Source organism: Ctenopharyngodon idella, chromosome 18 (assembly GCF_019924925.1).
Source record: "Ctenopharyngodon idella isolate HZGC_01 chromosome 18, HZGC01, whole genome shotgun sequence".
In the NCBI taxonomy this organism is placed as follows: Eukaryota; Metazoa; Chordata; class Actinopteri; order Cypriniformes; family Xenocyprididae; genus Ctenopharyngodon; species Ctenopharyngodon idella.
In genome coordinates this window covers 29,932,576-29,955,642 of record NC_067237.1, presented here as the reverse complement: position 1 = coordinate 29,955,642, position 23,067 = coordinate 29,932,576, and the positions used below count along the sequence as shown (strand labels likewise).

The 23,067-nt window shown below is 39.3% G+C and overlaps 2 protein-coding genes across 2 annotated transcripts; one reads left to right on the top strand and one right to left on the bottom strand.

Annotated features, from left to right (window-relative positions):
• The first annotated feature begins 7,036 nt into the window (after positions 1–7,036).
• On the top strand, positions 7,037–15,356 carry si:dkey-30c15.17 (crystal protein). Its single transcript, XM_051871085.1, has 8 exons — positions 7,037–7,994; positions 9,776–9,977; positions 10,067–10,200; positions 10,287–10,414; positions 11,196–11,314; positions 13,070–13,210; positions 13,415–13,587; positions 13,705–15,356. Exons 1-8 carry the CDS (start codon positions 7,296–7,298, stop codon positions 14,155–14,157), a joined length of 2,049 nt encoding a protein of 682 aa, XP_051727045.1. The 5' UTR covers positions 7,037–7,295; the 3' UTR covers positions 14,158–15,356.
• Positions 15,357–17,153: 1,797 nt separating this feature from the next.
• bbs10 (Bardet-Biedl syndrome 10) lies at positions 17,154–20,901 on the bottom strand. The gene is made up of 3 exons (XM_051871086.1): positions 20,791–20,901; positions 20,192–20,379; positions 17,154–19,176 (listed from the first exon to the last, which is right to left on the bottom strand). The coding sequence occupies exons 2-3, from the start codon at positions 20,377–20,379 to the stop codon at positions 17,559–17,561; spliced, it is 1,806 nt and encodes a 601-aa protein (XP_051727046.1). The 5' UTR covers positions 20,791–20,901; the 3' UTR covers positions 17,154–17,558.
• Between the last annotated feature and the right edge of the window lie 2,166 nt (positions 20,902–23,067).

Below are 23,067 nucleotides of genomic sequence, written 5' to 3'. Positions count from 1 at the left end.
TTTGCTTTAAGCCACACAAAAAACAACAAACAAAAAAAAAACGTCAAAATGAATTTTAATACAGACCTCAAAAACATGTTGATCATAGAAGAGTTGTATTGAAATCGTTATCTGTAGAAATTGCATTTTTAATATATTTTCGTCAAAACAACATTAAGAACTTCACAGAAAATGATAAAACAGACAAGAGATTGTAAAGAAAATTTTAGTCCAGGCTATTACAGTTTTTCTCAATCGCTTTGGCACATTTTTCGAAACAGTCTTAACATTCTCTAAACTGTAAGCACAATTGTCACAACTGTTTGCTGGAACATCAGAACTCTATTGCATGTCTGCAAAATGTAGTTACTCACCCAAAACTGTCAGGACACAGACAGAGGCAGAGAGGTGAGTGAAACACACAAGTTTATTAAACAGAGGCACGAACACAGGCAGATGGTGGATGCAGGTGAGTAAATGGAACAGGCACTTAGAAGTGGTAACTTAACTGGCTGAATAGCAGGGTAATGTCTTTTGCAAATGCTGGTGAACACGGAGAACGGAGAACTGGAGACAGAAGACGACAGGATGGGAACACGGGAATCTCAGGTGAGTAAAAGGTAAGGAGTCCAGGTACGTAGACGAGACCAGACAAAGGAGTGAGGGAAGTGAATGTCTTTATATAGTCCATGGGTGATGAGGTGCAGGTGCAGGTGATTAGTATTCCGGAGACTGTGAATGAGTGGGTGGAGCGTGGAGATCCGGTGACGATGCGTGGATGCAACAGATGTCCCAAGTCGAGAGCCACACCTTCCAGGTTGGTAACGAGAAGTGGGGCCCCTTCTGGCGTCGGCATGCCTCTTGTGTCTCCGAACTGCCTGCTGGAGATGGACATGAGCTGAGTCCCACACTTTCTCGCTCTGCTGGAACCAGTGGTTGACAGCTGGAACCTCCGAGGGCTCACTCGACCAAGGGAAGAGAGGTGGTTGGTAGCCAAGGAAACGGGTTGAGCCCAGAAGTGGTCTGCCGGAGGGAATTCTGGGCGTACTCCGCCCAGGGTAGAAACTGGCTCCAGCTGTCCTGGTTCCGGTGGCAGTACAACCTCAGGAATCTCCCGATCTCCTGGATCTTGCGCTCAGTCTGGCCGTTGGTCTGTAGGTGGTATCCAGACGACAGGCTGACAGACACTCCTAGGAGCTTGAAGAAGGCTTGCCACACACGGGACATGAACTTAGCTCCACGGTCGGAGACGATGTCCTCAGGAAGGCCAAAATGTCTGAATACATTGTGGAACAGGGCTTCGGTGGCTTCAAATGCAGTGGGAAGGCCCTTGAGGGGTATAGGTTTACAGGCCTTGGAGAAACGGTCCACGATTACCAGCATGCAGGTGAAGTCATTAGATGGTCAATTCCAAGGTGTGACCATGGTCTACGTGGTATGGGTAAGGGAACCAGTTTTCCTTCAGGGAGCTTCCTAGGAGTGTTGGCAACGGCACAGACTGAGCATCCTCTGATGTAACGGGAGATATCCTGAGTCATGGAGGGCCACCAGTAATGTTGCCGCAGGAGCAAGAGGGTACTTGAACTGCCTGGGTGTCCAGAGCCTGGGGGGGTGTGAGCTAAGTCCATGAGGGGCTGACAGTGGGCCGGTGGAACATAAAGAAGGCCCTCAGGACCTCCCGGCGGAGCTGGTTCGGAGCGGTTAGCTTGGGAAATACGTTGGTTGATGGACCACTGGATGCGACTTACGATCAAGGCTGGAGGAAAGACAGGTTCGGGATCTGGATTCTCAGGATCAGGCTGGTACAGACAGGATAAGGCATCAGCCTTGCAGTTCTTGGTTCCAGGACGGTAGGAGACAGTGAAGTTGAATCTTGTGAAGAGGGCCCAAACGGGTTTGGCGAGGGTTGAGTCTCTTAGCTTCTCTGAGATACTCGAGGTTCCGGTGATCTGTAATTGCCTCGAACCGATGATTCACTCCCTCCAGCCAGTGTCTCCATTCTTCCAATGCCAACTTGATGGCAAGAAGCTCTCTGTTCCCGATGTCATAGTTTTGCTCTGCCGGGGATAGCTTTTTGGAGAAGGCACATGGATGGAGTCGTGGTGGATAACACTGCCGCTGTGACAACACCGCTCCGACCCCGGTGGCTGAGGCGTCGACTTCGACGATGAACGGGAGGTCAGGGTTAGGATAGAAATTGGCAAACCCCAGGAAATGTTGTAGCTCCTTCACGGTTGTGGGTAATGGCCAGTTGCGGATGGTATCCACCTTCCTCTGGTCCATCTGGATGCCGTGTTGGTCAATGACATAGCCCAGGAAATGCACGGAGGTGGTGTGGAACTCGCACTTCTCCAGCTTGAGGTAGAGATGGTGTTCGCGGAGCTTCTTGAGGACCTGGGAGACGTGTTGGCGATGTTTGGCCAGGTTCCGGGAGTAAATGAGGATGTCGTCTATGTAGACTACAACAAACCGGTGGAGGTACTCCCGGAACACCTCGTTCATGTAGTTCTGGAAGACGGAGGGAGAGTTGGACAGGCCATATGGCATAACCCTGTATTCGTAGTGCCCAGATGGTGTAATGAAGGCTGTTTTCCACTCATCCCCCCGGCGTATACAGAATGAGGTTATACGCACTCCGCATGATTGGTTTGCGTCTGTAACTCCGTATAGCTTTGTTTTGAATCTCTTACTTTTATTCATTGTTGCTTATTTTTTTATTACCTTATATGTAATATTGCTTACCACACTAATCTGACGTCGCTAGCTTGTAATCTTTAAATCTAAATTGCTGTTACAACGCATTTGCAGCGCTAGCTTGTTAACTTGTTAACAGTCTCTCGCGCGCTCCTTTTTCAACGCGTTCTTCAAACAGCTGTGGTAAGTCGGATCAGTCTACAAACACGGTGAGTCATGTCATCCTCTCCCAGCATTGCTACCTGTTCCATTTGCCACATGTTTACCATAGCTCTCTCTGTCAGCGACGAGGGATTTACATGTCATAAATGTAGGGAAATAGTCAGGCTGACAGAGAGAATCTCAGAATTAGAGACACGCATCCAAACTTTAATCGAGGATAGTAAGAATGCAAGGGCTTCAGATACTGTTTTGGATGCGACTAGCTTAGTGAACTCTGTACATTGTTCGGTTCCGGCTGTAGAGCCCACGCAGCAGGGCACTTGGGTAACGGTGAGGCGGCCTAGCCGCGGAAAACACCACTCTTCCGTTCCAATAAGAACATCTAACAGGTTCTCCCCACTCAGTGATACACCCACTGAGAATCCTGCTGAAAGTGCCCTAGTTATTGGCGATTCTATTACACGGAACGTGAAAATAGAGACACCAGCCACCATAGTCACATGTTTGCCGGGAGCCAGAGCACCTGACATCAAAGCAAATTTAAAAGTGCTGGCTAATGCTAATCGTAAATACTCTAAGATTATTATTCACGTCGGCACTAATGATGTTCGACTTCGCCAGTCGGAGATCACTAAAATTAACATTAAAGAGGTGTGTGAACTCGCAAGTACAATGTCAGGAGAAGTAATTTGCTCTGGCCCCCTTCCTGTTCGTCGGAGTGATGAGATAGTTAGCAGATTATCATCACTCAATGGCTGGCTGTCTAAGTGGTGTCCGCAAAATAATATAGGTTTCATAGACAATTGGAAAAGTTTTTGGGGCAGACCTGACCTGTTAAAAAGAGATGGTATTCACCCCTCCCGGGATGGTGCTGCTCTTCTCTCTAGTAATATGGCACATAGTCTCAGAACTGAAACATGACAAACTGGGGCCCAGGTCAGAAAGCAGACAGACTGGCTAAACCGACAGTCTGCTAGCTGCCTCACGTTACAGAAGTCAGAAAATTCAGATAACTCCCAACACATAGAAACTCTTACACCTAGATATTTTCAAATAGAGACTGTGTCTGTACCCCGAATTAGTAAAAACAAAAAACTTCCAAACCCATTTAATGGTAAAAATTTAATTGATGTTCAACAAATAAAAAATAGAGATAATAATGCTAAACAAATGATAAAACTCGGGTTGTTAAATATTAGATCCCTTTCTTCAAAATCACTTATTGTTAATGATATTATCAAAGATAATAATCTAGATGTGCTGTGTTTGACAGAAACTTGGCTAAAACCGGACGATTACATTACTTTAAATGAGTCTAGTCCTCAAGGTTATGATTATCGACACAATGCCCGTCAGAAAGGCAAAGGGGGAGGTGTTGCTGTAATCTATAGTAATATTTACAGTATTAGTCAGAAGTCTTTCAAATATAATTCCTTCGAAACTATGGTACTTTACGTAACATTATGTAAGTTGACATTTGTGCTGGCTACTGTATACAGGCCACCAGGACACAATACAGACTTTATCAAAGAATTTGCTGACTTTCTATCAGAGTTAGTACTAGCTGCAGATAAAGTCCTTGTTGTTGGTGATTTTAATATTCATGTAGATAATAAAAAAGATGCATTAGGATTGGCAATTGCAGATATTCTAAACTCTATTGGTGTTAGACAACATGTGTCAGGACCCACTCATTGTCGTAATCACCTCGGATCTGAACTTATTGTTTTGAGAAAAAAGTCTCATTCGAGAATTGAGCCAAAGCGATTGAGAAAAACTGTAGCACAAGACTAAGGTTCACACTGCGAGCCTTAATGCTCAATTCAGATTTTTGCTCAGATCTGATTTTTTTTTTTTTTTTTTTATTATAGCTGTTCACATTGTTGTTTTAAATGTGACTAATATCATATTTCCAGTGTGAACAGAGCATCTGAACTGACCAGCGTGCGCAAAAAAAACGATACAAATGTGGTTGCCAGGTTTTTACAACAAAATCCACTCAATTGCTTCTCAATACTAGTCCAAACTAGCCCAATCGCGTTCCGGGTGTTAAATATCGCGTTAGTACGGTCGCTTCAGCCCACGGAGTTGCAAAACAACCCTCGGCAACAGTCAAAAAGTAACCCAATTCTGCGGTAAAATCACGGACTTGGCAACCCACCGCGTGCTGCCATAGGGACGTAAACACGGAGGGCATTAAAGTAAACGATTATGCGTTTATTTATAGTGTGATCTGCCGCGGAAGCCAGCGAAATTATGCGCAGGCAATATGAAAAATAAGTCAATGATGTGACAAAAGAGAGCAGAGTTTTAAAAGTTATGATACGAGCCCCTCATGTTTTGCTTGTATTATATAGCTATCTCTGTAAAACTTACTAACTTAGTTCTGACACATCACTGCCCTTCTTACTGACTACCTTTCGCAACTGTCTTGATAACATCTGGTATGTAAAATCTTTGAATAGACTCCCATGAGCGCAGAATCGTGACGAATGTTGACTGTACTTATCTAGAGTGAGAAAAAGGGCAAAGAAAATCACTCTGGACCCCTCACATCCAGCACACTCCCTCTTTGAACTGTTGCCATCTGGTCGACGCTACAGAGCTCTCAGCACCAGAACGACCAGACACAGGAAGTTTCTTCTCTCAGGCAATCCGTCTCATGAACACTTGACACGGAACGCACAACACTATTAAACATTATTTACTTAAAACACGTACTTATATTTCAAATTTGTACACATCATAACTGTACATACAAATTGTCTATATTATATATTGTTTTTTGCTTTTTTTGCACTTCGTCTATCTTGTATATTTGTATATTATTCTTTTATTCTTTTTATTATCTGTGTCTTGTCTTGTCGCTGTCACTCTGTAGCACTGTGGAGCTTCTGTCACTAAAACAAATTCCTAGTATGTGTGAACATACCTGGCAATAAAGCTCTTTCTGATTCTGATCTCAAGTGAAGTAAAATCGCGTGAATTCCGATATGACTGTTCACACTGCGGTCACATTACAAAACATCTGACCTGTATCGGATTTAGTACCACATGGAAAGCCTCGTTCAGACTGTCAGTCCAAATCCGATTATTTGTGTATCCGATTGGAATCTAATCTAAAAATTTTAATGTCCACACTGTGTATCGCAAGTGTTCAGATCCGATTTGTGAGTCCATGGCGCTTTTTCGTTTTCCGGAATATCTGCATTGGTTTCTATTGCAATGACGTTGCGTTCGTAGGTATACGCCAAAAACAACAACAACAACAACAACAACCGCAACATGGAGGGGTTTGCAATACAGATGCTGTCTTAGTAACATCATGACAATGTGTAGCCGCCGGCGCTGGACTACTGCGTTATGATGAGGCGACGGCAGAAACATAGGAGGCAGGTATGAGCGGCTTTATTCCGTGCTGTTGTCTTTCTCGGTCTCAAAACATGTCTCAGTTATAGCCTATTGCTAATTTCTGCTCGTCCGGCACTTTGCAACAACACAGCCTTGTTTCTGCAGGGACTTTCAGCATGTTTCCTATAACAACGTCTGACGTTTACGTTTTACGTTGCGTGAAAAAAGTAACATAAACCACGTGGAATCCGATCAGAGCGGTCAGACTGAAACGGATTTCCTGAAATGCGATTTGAATGTACATATGAATGTAGCTCGAAACGGATTTGTTAAGATTGCATTTCATGTGGTTTTTGGCCGTTCAGACTTGCTAAATCTGATCAGATTTCAATCGGATATGCACAAAAATCGGATTTGGACTGACAGTCTGAACGAGGCTGAAGTGGCACAAATCGGAATTGAAAAGATCAGATTCCATGTGGTTTGTACTGTTCACACTGTCATGGGGAAAACAGATATGAGTCACATGTGAGCCACATTTACCTGCAGTCTGAACTGATGGTTACACACAAACAGGTAACAGACAAAACAAATGCAAATACATGATAAAAACACCATTTTTTTTTTTACATTTTGTAATTTTTTTATACTTTCATAATTAAGTCTATGTGATTCTGTTGTATATAAATAGACAAAACATTAGTTTACAGCATGACCTGTGCATTTGCGGTATCCTGACCTCTCACTGCCTGTAATCTGATTTGTTTCACAACAGCACTCTTGTAAGCAAGTGCGTGAGACAGACTGAAAGAAACGTTTGTGAATGTGGGCCAATCTAACTCACTGATGTCACGTGAAAAATTCAACAGAGGCACAAGGCAAAGTCCGATTCCTCTAGATGCAACTCTTGCACTCACTGCTCGCAGATTTAAAATGATAGTTACGGACAACGATAACTGGGAATCAACAACATAAAACTTTCTGCAAGCATCTGTTTGTGGATCTAGGCAGATGAGATTCTTCTGCTGATGTGAGTGGAACTAAACTAACTATCTTGACTAAACTAACTCTATCTTGATTTTCTCTACATCTGGATTTAAAAGGCCATCATGGTGTCGTCTGGTACTACACTGATTGTGGTTACGCTACTTTCAATGATGCCAATTGTGAAAGGAAGACAAGAAAGTGAAACTCTACAAAAAGGTTTCTCTGTACACACAACTGGGACTCGGACCATGATGTTTAACATCCCAAACACCAAACGAAATGAAATACATGAGAGCTTGGATGATGTTTCTCTAGATGAGTCTTTAAACTCGCTCAAGAGTCTAGAATTTTTTGCTAGTTCTGATGATTTTTCAAGAAAGACTGTGGCTGAATCAAGTGATATGCATTCAGCAGCTGATTCCACAACAACTAGATCTGCATGTAATGAAATGAATTGCAAAGATGATAAAATTGTACAAAAGGAGCCTGAGATGGATATTACTGGGCATGAGGACTTGAATAAGGTGGGATGTGATGGTGAATGCATAATTAATTCATTGTATAACACCTCTGATGGCCTGGATGATACGGCTAGTGAAGATCCAGTGGTCATCACACATCTCGGGCGAGTTCAAGGCCGTACTTTGGACAAAGCTCACGTGTTTTATGGGATTCCGTATGCTGACCCTCCTGTGGGAGAAAAACGCTGGACTCCACCTTCACCCGTGTCACCTTGGTCGTACACGTATAATGCCACATTTCCTCGTCCTGCGTGCATGCAGGTGTGTGCTGGAGAATTCTCTCGGCTGTGTCCTCCTAAGGTATGTAACATTTTAATCATGACACATTTTAAAACCATCCACCTATTAAAAAAACAGTACATTTAGACATTATAGTATGCATCACATCACATGCATATTTTTAATGTCATGAAGGATGGCTTCATGGTGCACCCATAAAATATCCAATTCATCCTGCACTGTTTGTGCAATATGAAGTTTTATTTAACACAATTCGGGAGGAGCACATTCAGGTAATCAACCAATCAGCGCAAGAGGAAGCCGGTATATAAAGCCGTCTCATACCTCTGTCCCGTGATAAGTTTCACAACATCCCTCCACCACCCCATCACCTCACTCTTAGCTGGTTTCTATTCCAGTTAAGGAGGGGGAGTACTCTGGGTTAGGGCCAAATTCCGAGCTTGGAGCCCTCCCCCAGACAGCACACCAAATACGCATATATTACTATATAAATTATTATATTTGATTTCATGTATGTGTAAACTCGTGAAATGTATATAGGGACCCGAAAATAAGCTCTTTTGACTTGGGCCTGTAAGCAATCACCTAGCAATGCCCTGCCAACCATATTGCAAAATGCTAAGAAACACTCAGAACACTTTAGCAACCACATAAACCCTGCCAACCACCTAGCAACACTCTAAAAACCATTTGCAACATGTGTAGAAACACTCAGAACACATCAGTAACTGCATAGCAACACCACAGGAACCATGCTTAAACCACATAGCAATGCCTTGGCAACCACATCGCAACGTCCTGGCAACCACCTAGCAATGCCCTAGCAATCACATATCAATATGATAAGAAAGACTTAGATGACTTTAGCAACCATATAGCAACTACCTAGAAGCCACACTGCAACATGCTAAAAAAAACACTCAGAACACTTAAGCAACCACATAGCAACACCCTGGCAACTAAGTAGAAGCCACACTGCAACATGCTTAAAGACACCCAGAACACTAATGCAACCACATGGCAACACTGTGACAACAATCTAGCAATGCCCTAGCAACCACATTCCAACATGCTAAAAAAGAGTCAGAACACTTTAGCAACCACATAGTACCGCCCTGGCAACTACCTAGAAACCACACTGCAACATACTAAAAACATGTTGCAACCACATAGCAACACCCTGACAATAATCTAGCAATGCCCTAGCAACCACATTCCAACATGCTAAGAAAGACTCAGAACACTTTAGCAACCACATGGCAACACCCTGGCAACTACCTAGAAACCACACTGCAACATGCTAAAAAAACACTCAAAACACTTAAGCAACCACATAGCAACACCCTAACAACAAGCTAGCAATGCCTTGGCAACCACATTCCAACATGCTAAAAAAAGACTCAGAACACTTTAGCAACCACATAGCAGCGCCCTGGCAACTGCCTAGAAGCCACACTGCAACATAATAAAAACACTCAGAACACTTAAGCAACCACAAAGCAACACTGTGACAACAATCTAGCAATGCCTTAGCAACCACATTCTAACATGCTAAAAGAGTCAGAACACTTTAGCAACCACATAGCAGTGCCCTGCCAACTGCCTAGAAACCACACTGCAACATACCATAAAATACTCAGAACACTTAAGCAACCACATAGCAACATCCTAACAACAAGCTAGCAATGCCTTGGCAACCACATTCCAACATGCTAAGAAAGACTCAACATACTTTAACAACCACATATCACAGCAGCACATATCTTTATGGGTTTGTGTATTAATCTAAGAAAGGTTTCTTACTGCCAGTGTGAATGTGAATCTGCATTTACTGTACACAGGTTAGTGAGGACTGTCTATATCTAAATGTGTTTGTACCTGTGAGCGTCAACCTGTCGTCACCGATAGTAACAGCACTTCCAGTGATGGTGTGGATTCATGGTGGTGACTTCATCGCTGGCTCGGCCTCTAAACCTCTGTACGATGGCCGCTTCATCAGTAACTATAGCAACACAGTGGTTGTAAACATGGAATATCGTCTTGGTTAGTGAAAAAGCATTACATTTTCCATATTGAAGTGTGTGCTGACATCTGAATGAGCAAATTTGTAAGATGTTGTGGTCAATTTTTAGGTGCATTTGGCTTCTTAGTCACAGGCAAAGATCCTGAGAGCTCTGCAGTGGGGAATTATGGGATTCTAGACCAGCAGGCAGCATTGCGCTGGGTCCAAGAAAACATTGCTGCTTTTGGAGGAGACCCAAATAAGGTATCAGAGCGCATGGGGGTGGGTGGGTGGATGAATGACGACAGTGTGGACATCTAATTACTGTATATATATTTGCGTGTGTGTAGGTCACACTGTTTGGCGAGAGCGCTGGAGCCCAATCAGTGTGTCTTCATCTGATGATGGAGAGCAGTGAGTCTTTGTTTAGACATGCAGCCATACAGAGTTTACCATTCTCTTTGCCACTAAAAACCAGGTAAAGCACACATAAAACACTCTTAACCTCTTTCCCAAAACCCTGTCAGCTGCCTTGTGGCCTGGAGCCAATAAATTCGACCTTAACATATTGCTAACATAGAAAACACAGAAAACATAGAGCACACACAAATATAGTGTAAATTCATTTAGATTAATCTGGACTATTTTCATACAATTTTTAATCAACATGTTTCTCACCTCTTCCACCATCTTGGATTTATTGCTTGGTGCAATGCATTCTGGGATTGCCTTCTCTGTGAAGAATAAATACAGTGCGGCCTTTGAGAATATAGGCAAATCAAGGTATCTTAGCGCAATTCTACTTACCTTTTGCATCGTTTGCATGTCTATGTCATGAACTCCTCCTCCATAGGCAGCTTACTAGGTTTTGGAATGGTGAACGTAATTTCACCAAGTACAACATCTTTGTTGATCCTGGAGCAACATTCAGATCAACCAATCAGATTTGAGGTTAACAGTTTATGTCAAGTTAAGGCTCAGAACCAGGGTTAGGCGCTTCCACATCAGTGTTATTCACCTACCATTTCCCTCTGATTTTAGGCATAAGTTATGGGTAGGGTTAGGTTTAGGAGAAGGGATAGGGTTTGGGCTAAATTATCAGACAGGGATGTTGTTCCAGGATAAAAAAAATATACTGACCCAGGAATATGTCTTACTTGGCAAAATCACGGTGACCGATTTGGAACAGAGCCTTAGCCTCCTGAGACAATACAGAAATTACGATGAAGCTGATAATAATGTTGTGCATTATGTTTTAGATGGGATGCTGTGAAATTGGGCTGGGATTTTGCTAAACTAACTAATTGCTCAGCATTTGATCTGCCCTGTCTGCGCTCTCTCAGTTCACATGCTGTACTCAACGCACAGGCTAAATCAGGTACACATACAGTGTTATTGTTAACTAAAACAAAATATTGAAATATTAGATGAAGAACTTGTTGAAGCAGGGTTATAGTTAAGGGTTATAGGGTTATAGTTAACTAAAATAAAACCATTTAAAAAAACTTGAAATAAAATAAACTTTAACCGAAATACAAAATAAATAAATAAATAAATAAATAAAATGTAAACTTATTTTATTTTCGCTTATAGTCGCCAAAGAAATATTTCCCATTTTCATTTAGTACTAAAATGACTAAAACTGAAATAAAACGTAATAAAAACTACATATTTAATAATAAAATTAACTAAACTAAAATTAAACCCATTAAAAAAGAACTTATTTTAAAAAAACTAATTCAAAAGTACTAAAATTACTTCAAAATAAGTAATTCAAAAATAAAATGAATTGGAATAAAAATAAATTCAAGCTAAATAGAAATATTAAAAAAAACAAATAAAAATGACAAAAGCACATAACAAAATTACTAAAACTTTAACTAAAATGAAATACTGAAAATATAAAAATAAAAGCTAATTTAAAATATTAATAAATACTATAATAGTATTTATAAAACGGTTAGTTGCTGTCCTTGATTCTGATTGGTCAATAGCTGTGTTTTATTCACAATACACGGCTATGGTCGCTTTACCCAACGGTTCTGTGCATCACTACACAACACCCTTAGCAACCACTCTTAGCAACGTAAACTGTATGTTCTCAATTGATATTGTTCATTGAAGCTTACTGTATTATATAGAAGAGTATTGTGAGAAAGAGATCGAGTGAGCGAGTTTATTACCTGCATTCAGATTTAGCATTTTCCTTCAGGTCAGTCCTATGTTCATAATAAAAAATCTGTTTAAATGTCCGATGTATTATCTTGTCTTTTTAACAGTTAAGGGGTTTTCCCGTGACTGACAGCGCTAGTCAAAGCATTTGTCAGTTGTGTCTTGTTCCGTGTTCACAACAGTTCAGTCTTTTCAATGTAAAAGTCTTCGCTACTGACTGACACACTCATAAAGACAGTCTTTGCCGCCATCTAATGGCGTAATAATGTAACTTCTGTTGCTGTTCACAGTCAGGGACTATTTTTTTCCGGCAGAAGGAAGGCTTTTGGTGAAAGTTTACTTCATGAAAGTTGCATTGATACATAATTCTGGCTTTAATATTTGTATTGTGTGGTAACCGTTTTATAAAAGCAATAAGGTACTCGAGGCTAGTGCTGTATCGTGAATAAGTCACGGCTGAAGGGGTTGCAGGCCTTCCGCTTCGCGTCGTGCCTAACAACGCCCTTCAGCCGTGACTTATTCATGATACAGCACAGCCTCGAGTACCTTTTTGCTTACATAAATAATACTGAACACTGACTAATACTGTACATGTTACATACAGACACAAAATTGAGGGGTTTGTATAATCCTGATTGGGTTTATTTTTCTTTTATCCCTCTTAATACACAGCTGTTTGCCAAATAAATAAATAAATGAATATTAAATATTAATTTATCCTGAACTTATTTTATTATGTGATCAAAAGCTGAGTTATATATGGTTATCTGGGATGACATTCAAATATACAACTTAGTAAAAATTATATAAAAATATAATGCGTAATGTTCCGATTGGCCAATTAGAATCAAGGATTCCAGGGAGCCATGTGATAAATGCATATATCAGACAAAAATATCAGATATTTATCATGCACAAACACTGAAATAATTCAATTAAAATCTAATTCTGCCTTTTGAAGGTTCTAAGATCATCAACCCCTTCCATTTCCTGGAGGTTTTTGAGACATGGGGGCCATTCATTGATGGAGAACTGATCCAGGAACAGCCAATCACAGCCTTCCAAACAGGCCGCTGGCAGAGTTACAAGCCTGTTATACTAGGTTTCTGATACTTTCTACATATACTCCAACAACAACATCCGCATATTCTAGGTTAAATACAAGATAAGCTGTGACACGTATCTTATTACTATAGGAAATAACTGCTGTGGGACAAATTTAATGCTTACCTTGTATTTTACCTGAAATATTTTGTAAGATTTGCATTGTTTACCTTTGTGAGTTTTCATCTGCTCTGCACTGTAGGTACAACCTCTGAGGAAGGCGTGATCTTTGTGTACGGCGTTTTCAACCAGTCTGTGTCAATGCTGGAATGTGTGCTCTACACTGTTGCCATTTTTAAGCAACATGCGCTCAGAATTCTGCACAAATACATTCCTTTCTACCGAAACCAGGACAGAAGAGTAATGCTTTCACAGGTAAGACTTCAGCATCCTACAGACATAAACAACTGCAAGACAAACAGCACAAGATAGAGGTTAGGCATTATGCGCTCTTATAATTTTATTGATGAAGGAATGGGCCTTTTTTTGCAGATTGTGACAGATTATGTGTTTTTGTGTCCGGCTCGATTGTCTGCTCGTTCTGGAGTAAGAGCTGGCGGATCTGTTTGGTTGTATGTATTCGACCACGCTCCATCTGATCCCAACATATGGGCGGGGCTTCCTTTCTGCTACAATCACACCTGCCATGGGGCAGAGCTTCCCTTTCTGTTTGACTCCGCCCCCAGCACAAACTTCACACTTACACCTCAAGAGAGCCTATTGGCCAATCGAATGGCATGCTACTGGGGAGCGTTTGCCCACACGGGGGACCCAAATTCTCAAAGTGAACAGACGCACTTCTGCAGAAAGCAGAGGCTTGCTGTTTGGCCACAGTACACGGCTATAGAGGGCTGGCCCATCCTGAACCTGACTCTACAGTCACACCCACAACACGGGGACAGGGACCATTTCTGTGACTTCTGGGACCGGCTGGACATCTATTAAGGAGAGGAGATCGAGCTGGGTGAAAGACACACAAGATCATGGTTCTGACCACATATATCTATATCTAATAACTTTGACAAATCTATTCATACATATATAATCAGTGACAGACTCAAAAATGTTATATGTTTTAAACGGTGTTTTGTTTTGCTCTTTACTCTGCCTTTCCGCGTTCGTCAATACGTCATGCGTCAGGGTCAGAGTTCGCTTTTTGGTCGGAACTCGACTTGTGTCTTGCGACTGACTTACTGGAAGCTAGTGATTATAGCTTATGAAGTTATAAATATGGATATTTTTCTTACAAAAATGCATCGCTTCGCATCAGAAGGCCTTTATTAACCCTCTGTAGCCGTATGGATTACTTTTATGATGGATGGATGCACTTTTTTGGGCTTCAAAATCCAAGTTACTATTCACTCCCATTATAAAGCTTGGAACAGCCAGGATATTTTTTAATATAACTCCGATTGTGTTTGGCTGAAAGAAGAAAGTCATATACATCTAGAATAGCTTGAGAGTGAGTAAATTATGGGATAATTTTCATCCCTTTAAAGGTTCCTAGGTTAACATGCATCCAAGGTCAAAAAACACCTCAGTTTTTGTATAATACCCCTCCTAACCACTAGTCTACTCTGCTCTGATTTGTCAGTAGGCCCAGTCTGTTATGACTGGTCAGCCGCTTACAGCGCATGTCCGTAAATAAACGGCTGTTACCAAATCTGAATTTTAGCTCCGGAGGCTTCCTCAGTGCTTGATATACTGTGATACGAACAGTAATAATGGTGTTGGTTTTTCCGTATCAATTCGAGCACAAGTCCTCATCCTTTTGAAGTGCATGTCAACAACACGAACCAAACTTTTTCAGACAGGATCTTTTCAGCTACTTTGTAGTTTTACTGAGTATCAGAGATATTAGCAACTTTTACACTCTGCTTTACACTCTGCTTGATTACATTTTTGAATAGGTAAATTACTTTTTAGTCCAATACATTTGTGATGAGTAATGCACTTACATATTGCATTTTGCATGGCACCTAACTTTTTCTGCAGCAGTTTGTTTCTGCTATAAAGAAGCGATATCGCCATCTAAGGGCTTTGAAGGTACCATATCTTGTGCATTTTAAGTTTTATTACAATATCAAGGTGTTCAGTTTTATTTTGATTTTAGAAAATAAACATGTGATTGCTCTCCTCACAAACCAACTGTTTCTTATTTTCACTGGCATGTCTCGCAGGTGTTGAGATCTAGTGCATCTTTGAGCCTACATTCAGTATGAGTAAAATACTTAAGTACTGTTAAAATCAGATACTCTAAGACTTTTACGCAAGTCGTATTGGAATTGGTGACTTGTAACTTGTAATGGAGTAATTTTCACTGCAAGATATCTGTACTTTTACCCAAGTATGGTTTTCAGGTACTCTTTATACCTCTGGATGACAAAGCTGAATTTTCAGTATCATTACTCCAGTCTTTACATGATCCTTCAGAAATCATTCTAAAATGCTGATTTGGTGATCAACATTTCTTATCATCAATGTTGAAAACAGTTGTGCTGCTTAATATTTTTGTAGAAACCGTGATACATTTTTCTGGATTCTTTGATGAATAAAAAAAGCCTTTTTATTAGAAATAAGAATATTTTGTAACATAATATCTTTACTGTCACTTTTGATCAATTTAATGCGTCCTTGCTGAATAAAAGTATTAATTTCTTTCCAAAATAATCTTACTGACCACAAAGTTTTGAATGGTACAGTAAATTGTGCTACTTTTATTGACTTAAATAAAAAAACTATTGTTTCTACAGCATCTATGGAAGCCCGTTTCCGCCACTAAATAAAAAAATAAAAAGAGTAATTGCGACTTTTCATCTCAGAATTCTGACTTTTTATCTCGCAATTGCGAGTTTATTTCTCACAATTGCGACTTATAAAGTCACAATTCTGAGATATAAACTCGCAATTGCGTGATATAAAGTCAGAATTGCGAGTTGCGAATTGCAGAATTTTCTCGCAATTAACTGATGGACAGTGTCTCTGTCTGTAACAATTACGGACATCCAACATTTCTGGTGCATCCAACGATAGCCGTGCTGCCGTTCTGATGTCTGAAGCTGTTGATGTATAAAATGTGCCACTTAAGCTTCGTCTGTTTTATTGCGCCTCCGCCACAGCTGATTCTTATTATTATTACTATTATATTGTTATTATTGTGTCAAATTCATTAGTGTATCCATTCTGTTAAAAACAACTTTTATTCACCAAATACTTCCACTGTAATTTGCAGAATTGCATGATTCTACCCTTGAATGCCCCCTTTTATAGAGCCACCAGACTTAAGTTGCAAAGTTACAAAGTTGATGAAACATGATAGATATTGGTGTTTTAGTATTAAGCCCACTAGATGGCAGTAAAAGCTGTTTTTTCTCCTTGAAACGCTGTACTCATGTACAAGGTTACCGTGGAAACATGCTATATGCATATTCCTTAATAATGCATATGTCCGGAGACTAATCTTTATGTGTCTCCTCCAGTGAAATCAAAATTTCTTTATTGGTAAATCCGCGCTAAAAATAATCCTTTATGATGTCTTCCATTTTATGTAGAATAATAACGAAGCAGCAATCCTGATGGTCAGTCGCAATGAAAGGAAACTCAAGCAAAGTAAGAACTGTGAGAAATAAAGTTTCATACAATTGTGAGAAAAAAAAGTCAGAATTCTGACTTTATATCACGCAATTGCGAGTTTATATCTCAGAATTGTGACTTTATAAGTCGCAATTGCGAGATAAAAAGTCGCAATAACTCTTTTTACTTTTTTATTTAGTGGCGGAAACGGGCTTCCATAGCATCAACCAACAATGATTTCAAACTTTTTTTTAAACTAATTAAAACAATTTTGTATTTCAATGTTAACTGCTTATAGAACCGTTTTATAAAAATTCTTACTACTTGCAAAAAACACATTTCTATAAATATTCTATTTAAACAAAAAGTATGTTCAATAAAATTTTATACAAATAAATATTTTAAGAAACATAAAAATGTCTGAATGTTTTTGCATTATATAACAAAATATCAAAGCAAGTGACATTTATTTAAAAGGCTTTAACTGTAGTTAATGTGATGAACTACAGCTGTTTTTGTTCTACAAGGACATCATAATCTAATAAAAATGATCAGGTGGTTTAAAGTCATTGCAAAAATGGCCCAACAATTTTGAGAGAAGGTTCAGCAGCATTTGTTTGTAGATGTCACTTGGTTTTATTTATGTATGTAATGCAAGAACATTCACACCTTTTTAATCACGACTTAAGCGTCCAATACTGTTTGGGGCCACTACATTCAGAAGTTACAGTGTATAGAATTTACACACAACATTATAGGATATTCAGTACGGCTTATGCATTTGTTCTTGGAGTGGAGTTTGAATGCTCTGGGTTCTCTTGCATTCCTTCCTCCTCTTCCTCATCCTCCTCAGAGTGTGTTTGTGCGCCGGTGTGTAATGGAGAGCGGGTGTGTAAAATAGCCCCTACACATAAGAGTCTGTGCAAACACTGCAGCACAGAAACAACCAGCTGATGTTTACCACTGACCGACTCTAGACACGGTGCCAATTCAGAACTCTCACTAAACCCGAGCCCAAACTTTAGTTCAGGCAGTTCTGACCTTTGCAATTTGGCCCTGTCCAATTGCTTAAGATGACTCAAGAAACATGTCTGGATATTCAAGAAGCATCTCTGATTGTGAGAGTATAAAGTTCTGGGCACACACAACAAAGCCTCTGCCAGCAGCCTGCAGCACTCTGCGTCACCACAGTTACGTTCGTTCAGCAGGAAATGGTGTAGTAAGAACTCAAACATGCCACCAACGGGAAGCACTCCACCTGCGCGCATAATTCCACCCCACAGGTCTTGAGTTGAAAGCATGCTTTGTGATTGGTCCAATGAAGGACTGTGTGATTGGTCGGCAGCCAGAATGGAGCTTTGAAACAGTTTACTAAAGCTTTCATGTGTCTGAGACAGATGCTGCAGCATTGCAAACACACCTTGGCTCACACACACAATCTGGTCAAGCAGTCCTGGTGCGGGCGCACAAAGAACGAGCGTGTGTGTGCGCGAAAATGTTCCCAGACAGGCATAGCGATGCCCACCAAGTTGCACACGTATACAGTTCTTTAGCATCACGAGGTGTTGAAGAGGTGGATGAGAAAGTGTTTCTGCAGCACTGATGTTAAAAAGGAAGTCCAGCTGGGCCGAGTCGACAAACTCAAGTAGAGCGATGTGGTTCAGTCGAGCCCATTGCACCACACTTTCCGGCTGCTTCACGGATGACAGCATCACATGCACCTGTAAGTCCAATAAACTCTCTAACTTTTGCTGCATGATGCTCTCTTTACGGTGCAGCCAGTCTTGTTGAACGCATATGGATATGTTGTCACCTGCGGCAACAAAAGAAGGCCCAAAACTCTCATATAAAATGAGTGCTTTTACTGGACCTTGCAGTTCAGTCCACACCGACCAATCACGAGTCACAACCAGGCCTTCAACCACCTCTGAGGAGCCAATAGGAAGTCCTGTCACTGGCGTATGCAGTAAAGAGAAGTGCGAATGTATGAATGAGATTGTTTCTACTGTGTCTTGATCTTGACTGACTTTGTGGTAGAACTCACACAGGACTCGTTTCAGTATATCAGCCTGGCCAATCGCCACTCTTCCAGAAATATACCCGCCGATCAACAAATCAAGGATGCCGCCCTCCAGTTTGTAACTATGGCGACTACAGTACAATGAGGCATATGGGGTAATTTTGTGTATTATGGCATCATCCAACTCCTTCCGGCTGGCAGCGAGAAGGCGATTAGCAAGATTTTGCAGGCGAGAGCCGGTCCAAGATCCTTTGCGGTTCATGTAAGCTGAGTTCTGAATTCCTCGTAAAAGTGCGGCCAGCAGGAGAATGAATGACTTTGTGCCGTCTCCAGTAGCTTTAGCATGTGCACACATGCAGTCCAACACCATCCTAAAGAACAAAGACAACAAAAACGTGCTAAATAAATTCACATCGTCTTATAATAATATAATTCATAAATTATTAAACCCTGAAAAAATGTCAGAATTTTTAGTTTCTCTCTTGTTTTAGGCTTTTAAATATCAATACATATATTCCACAGATATTTATTTTCATTTAGCTTTCTCAAGCTTTCTTAAAAAGTCTAGACTTAGCCCTAGAACCCTACATTTAACAATATTTTATATCTAATTCTATCTACAGTATCTATCTATCTCGCTATCTCTCTCTCTCTCTATAGACAGACAGATATAGATAGACAGACAGACAAACAGACATAGATAGATAGATAGATAGATAGATGATGGATGGATAGACAGACAAATAGACAGATAGATAGACGGACAGACAGACAGACAGATAGACAGACAAATAGATAGATAGATAGACAGACAGACAGACAAATAGACAGATAGATAGATAGATATAAAATATATCTATACGGTATGTCATCTATCTATAAACGTTATCTACTGTTCAAAGGCTTTTTTAAATACTTTTAATCAGCAGGGATTCATTAAATTGATCAAAACCGACAATACTTTTACATTCTTACAAAAAAAAATCTATTAATGTTAATCTATCTAATGCTGTTCTTCATCAAATATTCATCAAATAATCCTGAAAAAAATGTATCATGGTTTTCACAAAAATATTAAGCAGCACAACTCTTTTCAATATTGATAATAAGAAATGCTTCTTGAGCAGCAAATCAGCATATTAAAATGATTTCTGAAGGATCATGTGACACTGAAGACTGGAGTAATGATGCTGAAAATTCTGCTTTGCATCCCAGGAATAAATGAAATTTTAAAATATATTAAAATAGAAAATAAAAAAGCTACAAAAAAAATTGTATTGCTCATAACTGCTAGATTGGAAAATGTTTCGGCAAACAAAATCATACTGTGAGCAATAGTTTTTTATTTTTATTTTATTTATTTATTTTTAAAGTGAGTATGTGTACCTGGCTATCGGGTGCTCCAGGTGTAGTGTGCAGAGAATGCGTTGTCCATGTCTGGTGATGAGTGTTTCTCCTGTGTCTCGAGTGAACAGAACACTTCCACCGTCCGGACCAAGACAGCGGCGGACGACACACTCCAGCGCGCCAAGCACACTGACAGACGCCTGCAGAGACACACACTCCTCGGGCATCTACACATGACACAACAAAAACCATCAAGCACATCACATCAACATGAAACAATATATTCGGAAAGACACAAATGATAAATCATATTTTCAATCAACAAGCAAACTTGTGAGTGTTTATCTAAACAGTAGCACATTTGTGATGCAGACAGATGCACAAGACACCAACAAGTTCAGTGATATCCGTCATATAACTATAATAACACAACCGGATATACAGAAGAAATAGAACAAGAAGCCAATGAACTGAACCAAAACAAACCCAAAACTAGCCTACATGTCGTGCTCGAAAAATAAAACTTAAAACAAGCTGAACAAGAAATTAAACAAGATTAATATTAATTTAAGAGTCATGATACAACATATAAAAACGATAATTTAAACTGTATAAAAAGATCTTGAAATGATAATAACCTTCTAATCTGTTGAGCATCCTCAAGCTTCATGCAGTATCCAGGCGACGCTCTTCTTCTAACATCTTCTGCTTTTTTCCTGCCAGCATAGCGGAATATACTGACGCCTACCGGACATACGGTGCACATTGCAAACTGTTATTTCTTAGCGTATTATTTAAATGTATTGTCTTAATTATAAACTCCCTGGTTTGTTTGTAGCGCAAATAGTTTTACAGTTTACTGCACTTTGATATTCTTCTCGTTATTTTCCTATAGCGGCTAATAAATCGCACATTCACAGAAAACACATTACTTCCACGTTGAAAAATAAGGTGGATAATGTATAAAATCAATAGCACTATATATTATTACAAAATATTATAACTATATATAGATGTTTTTAATATTTTAATATAAATTACTTTACCTTTATTACTTTATTTTAGTGGGGTCCAAGTATGAAACCAACATTGGAAAATCTGGTATTCAAAATCTAATTTAAATCTGAATAAGTGAAAAGTTTAATGAATTTGAATTTTTTTTTTTTTTTTTTAAATAATAATACCTATAATAACTGAAATTCTGAAATTCATGAATCATTTTCATCTCAACCTGTCACTCAAATTATGTTATGATATAGTTATTTGGAGAGAGACGGAACAACATATTTCTCTTCTTAGAAGCAGTTCTGTTATGCTTCGCTGAGCTGGTTTATTTTGCACTCTGAGAAACCTGCATTAATGATATTAATATTAATGATATATGAAAGTAATGTTTAATAAAAAAAAAAAAAAAACATTTTAAATATATTGCATGTTTCCTCTTGCATAGAAATGATTTGATATGTTCCATACAAACATGGTACATTTCATCATGCCAGTGTCAATAAAACCTGTTTAACAAAAAAAAAAAAAAAAAAAAAAAAAAAGCCTGTAACAACTGCAATGTTTATTTATAATTAAATAATAATAATCAGTGCATTGTACTACCATTAAACTCAAATTTTTTAGGGTTTATAATTTTTAAACACTAAAAAATTAAAGTTTAATGAGTAAATGCTTTGCATTTAATTGAAATGCACTATATCAAACCATTTTTTATGCAAACGGCAAATATTCTATCTTTAGAAAGCTTGTTTCCGCCAAAGGCTAAAAATAAAAATGGTAACTGCAACTTTTTATCTCACGATATTTTTTCCCTCACTGTTTATATCTCACAATTCGGTGGATTCTGATAGAAATGTCAGAATTGCGAGTCACAAACTCGGAACTGCGAGAAAAAAAGTTAGAATTCTTTAGAAGTTTGTATCTTAAAATTTTTTTGACTTTTCTCCTTCAGAACCAGTGTTGGGGAGAGTTACTTTTTAAAGTAATGCATTACAATACTGCGTTACTCTCTAAAAAGTAAATAATTGCGTTACTTACTTTTTATTAAAAGTAATGCGTTATATTACTTTTTCTCACCTGGGCTTGGCTTGCTTGTTTGTTTTTTAATAACAACAAAAAGTTCTATTTTTGGCAAATGTTAGGGTCTTTTCACACCGAAAGTGAAATGCCTGAGCATCACATGCAGGCTGAAGGAAATGCATATTTACCCCTGTACAGTAGAGGGCGCAGCTCAAACAAACCTTTCAGCTGTGCTGCCATTCTGGATTAAAGAAGATGGAAGTTCAACTCTTATTTCTAATATAAAGTAATTTTTGATTATTAGTATGGTTGAATTAGATCTATGGAAGTAAAATAATGTGTTTTTGAAACAAAAAGCTTGTTGAATTGCACTACTTGAAAAAAATATGCATTGCATTAACCGTGCTTATAATATAATGCATTGTATTGTTAGGGCTTGCATTTTTATGGGCTGAAATTCAACACGGCTGTATATTTAAGCTGTGAATATTTTTTAATTCAAAACAGTTCACACACATTTTCATTGTTAAAAATGCAATAATCCATATTCAGATTTCACTTCCAAAATATTCATTCTGTTTAAAAATACAGCCTATTTAGCAGGCAATTTTCGGTCCATTTTATTTCGTGTCCACAAATTCAGTGGTTCAATTTTCAACATTTCACATCCGGGAACTGCAGGAAAAGCAGTAGAGTACCGAGCATCAAGCCAACTTAATGCCAGTATTTCGCTGGGAAACGCATAGCGTCAAAGTTTGCACGTTACGTCCATATTCTGAGTCAACCTGCTTGCCTGTAGCCTATAACCTACATTCTCAATAATGTGCGCGTTTGGTGGTCTTTTATATCACTGTATTTAGTCTATAAAGATAAGCTAAGCGTTCTATATG

What these genes read in the sequence shown, in the direction of transcription:
- si:dkey-30c15.17 (XM_051871085.1), top strand. Translation starts at nt 7,296, where the DNA reads ATGGTGTCGTCTGGTACTACACTGATTGTGGTTACGCTACTTTCAATG. An exon ending in TTGGAGGAGACCCAAATAAG is followed by an intron (nt 10,201 to 10,286) that starts GTATCAGAGCGC and finishes GCGTGTGTGTAG; the next exon opens with GTCACACTGTTTGGCGAGAG. An exon ending in TCTTTGCCACTAAAAACCAG is followed by an intron (nt 10,415 to 11,195) that starts GTAAAGCACACA and finishes ATTATGTTTTAG; the next exon opens with ATGGGATGCTGTGAAATTGG.
- bbs10 (XM_051871086.1), bottom strand. Translation starts at nt 20,379, where the DNA reads ATGCCCGAGGAGTGTGTGTCTCTGCAGGCGTCTGTCAGTGTGCTTGGC. An exon ending in CTGGAGCACCCGATAGCCAG is followed by an intron (nt 19,177 to 20,191) that starts GTACACATACTC and finishes TTTGTTCTTTAG; the next exon opens with GATGGTGTTGGACTGCATGT.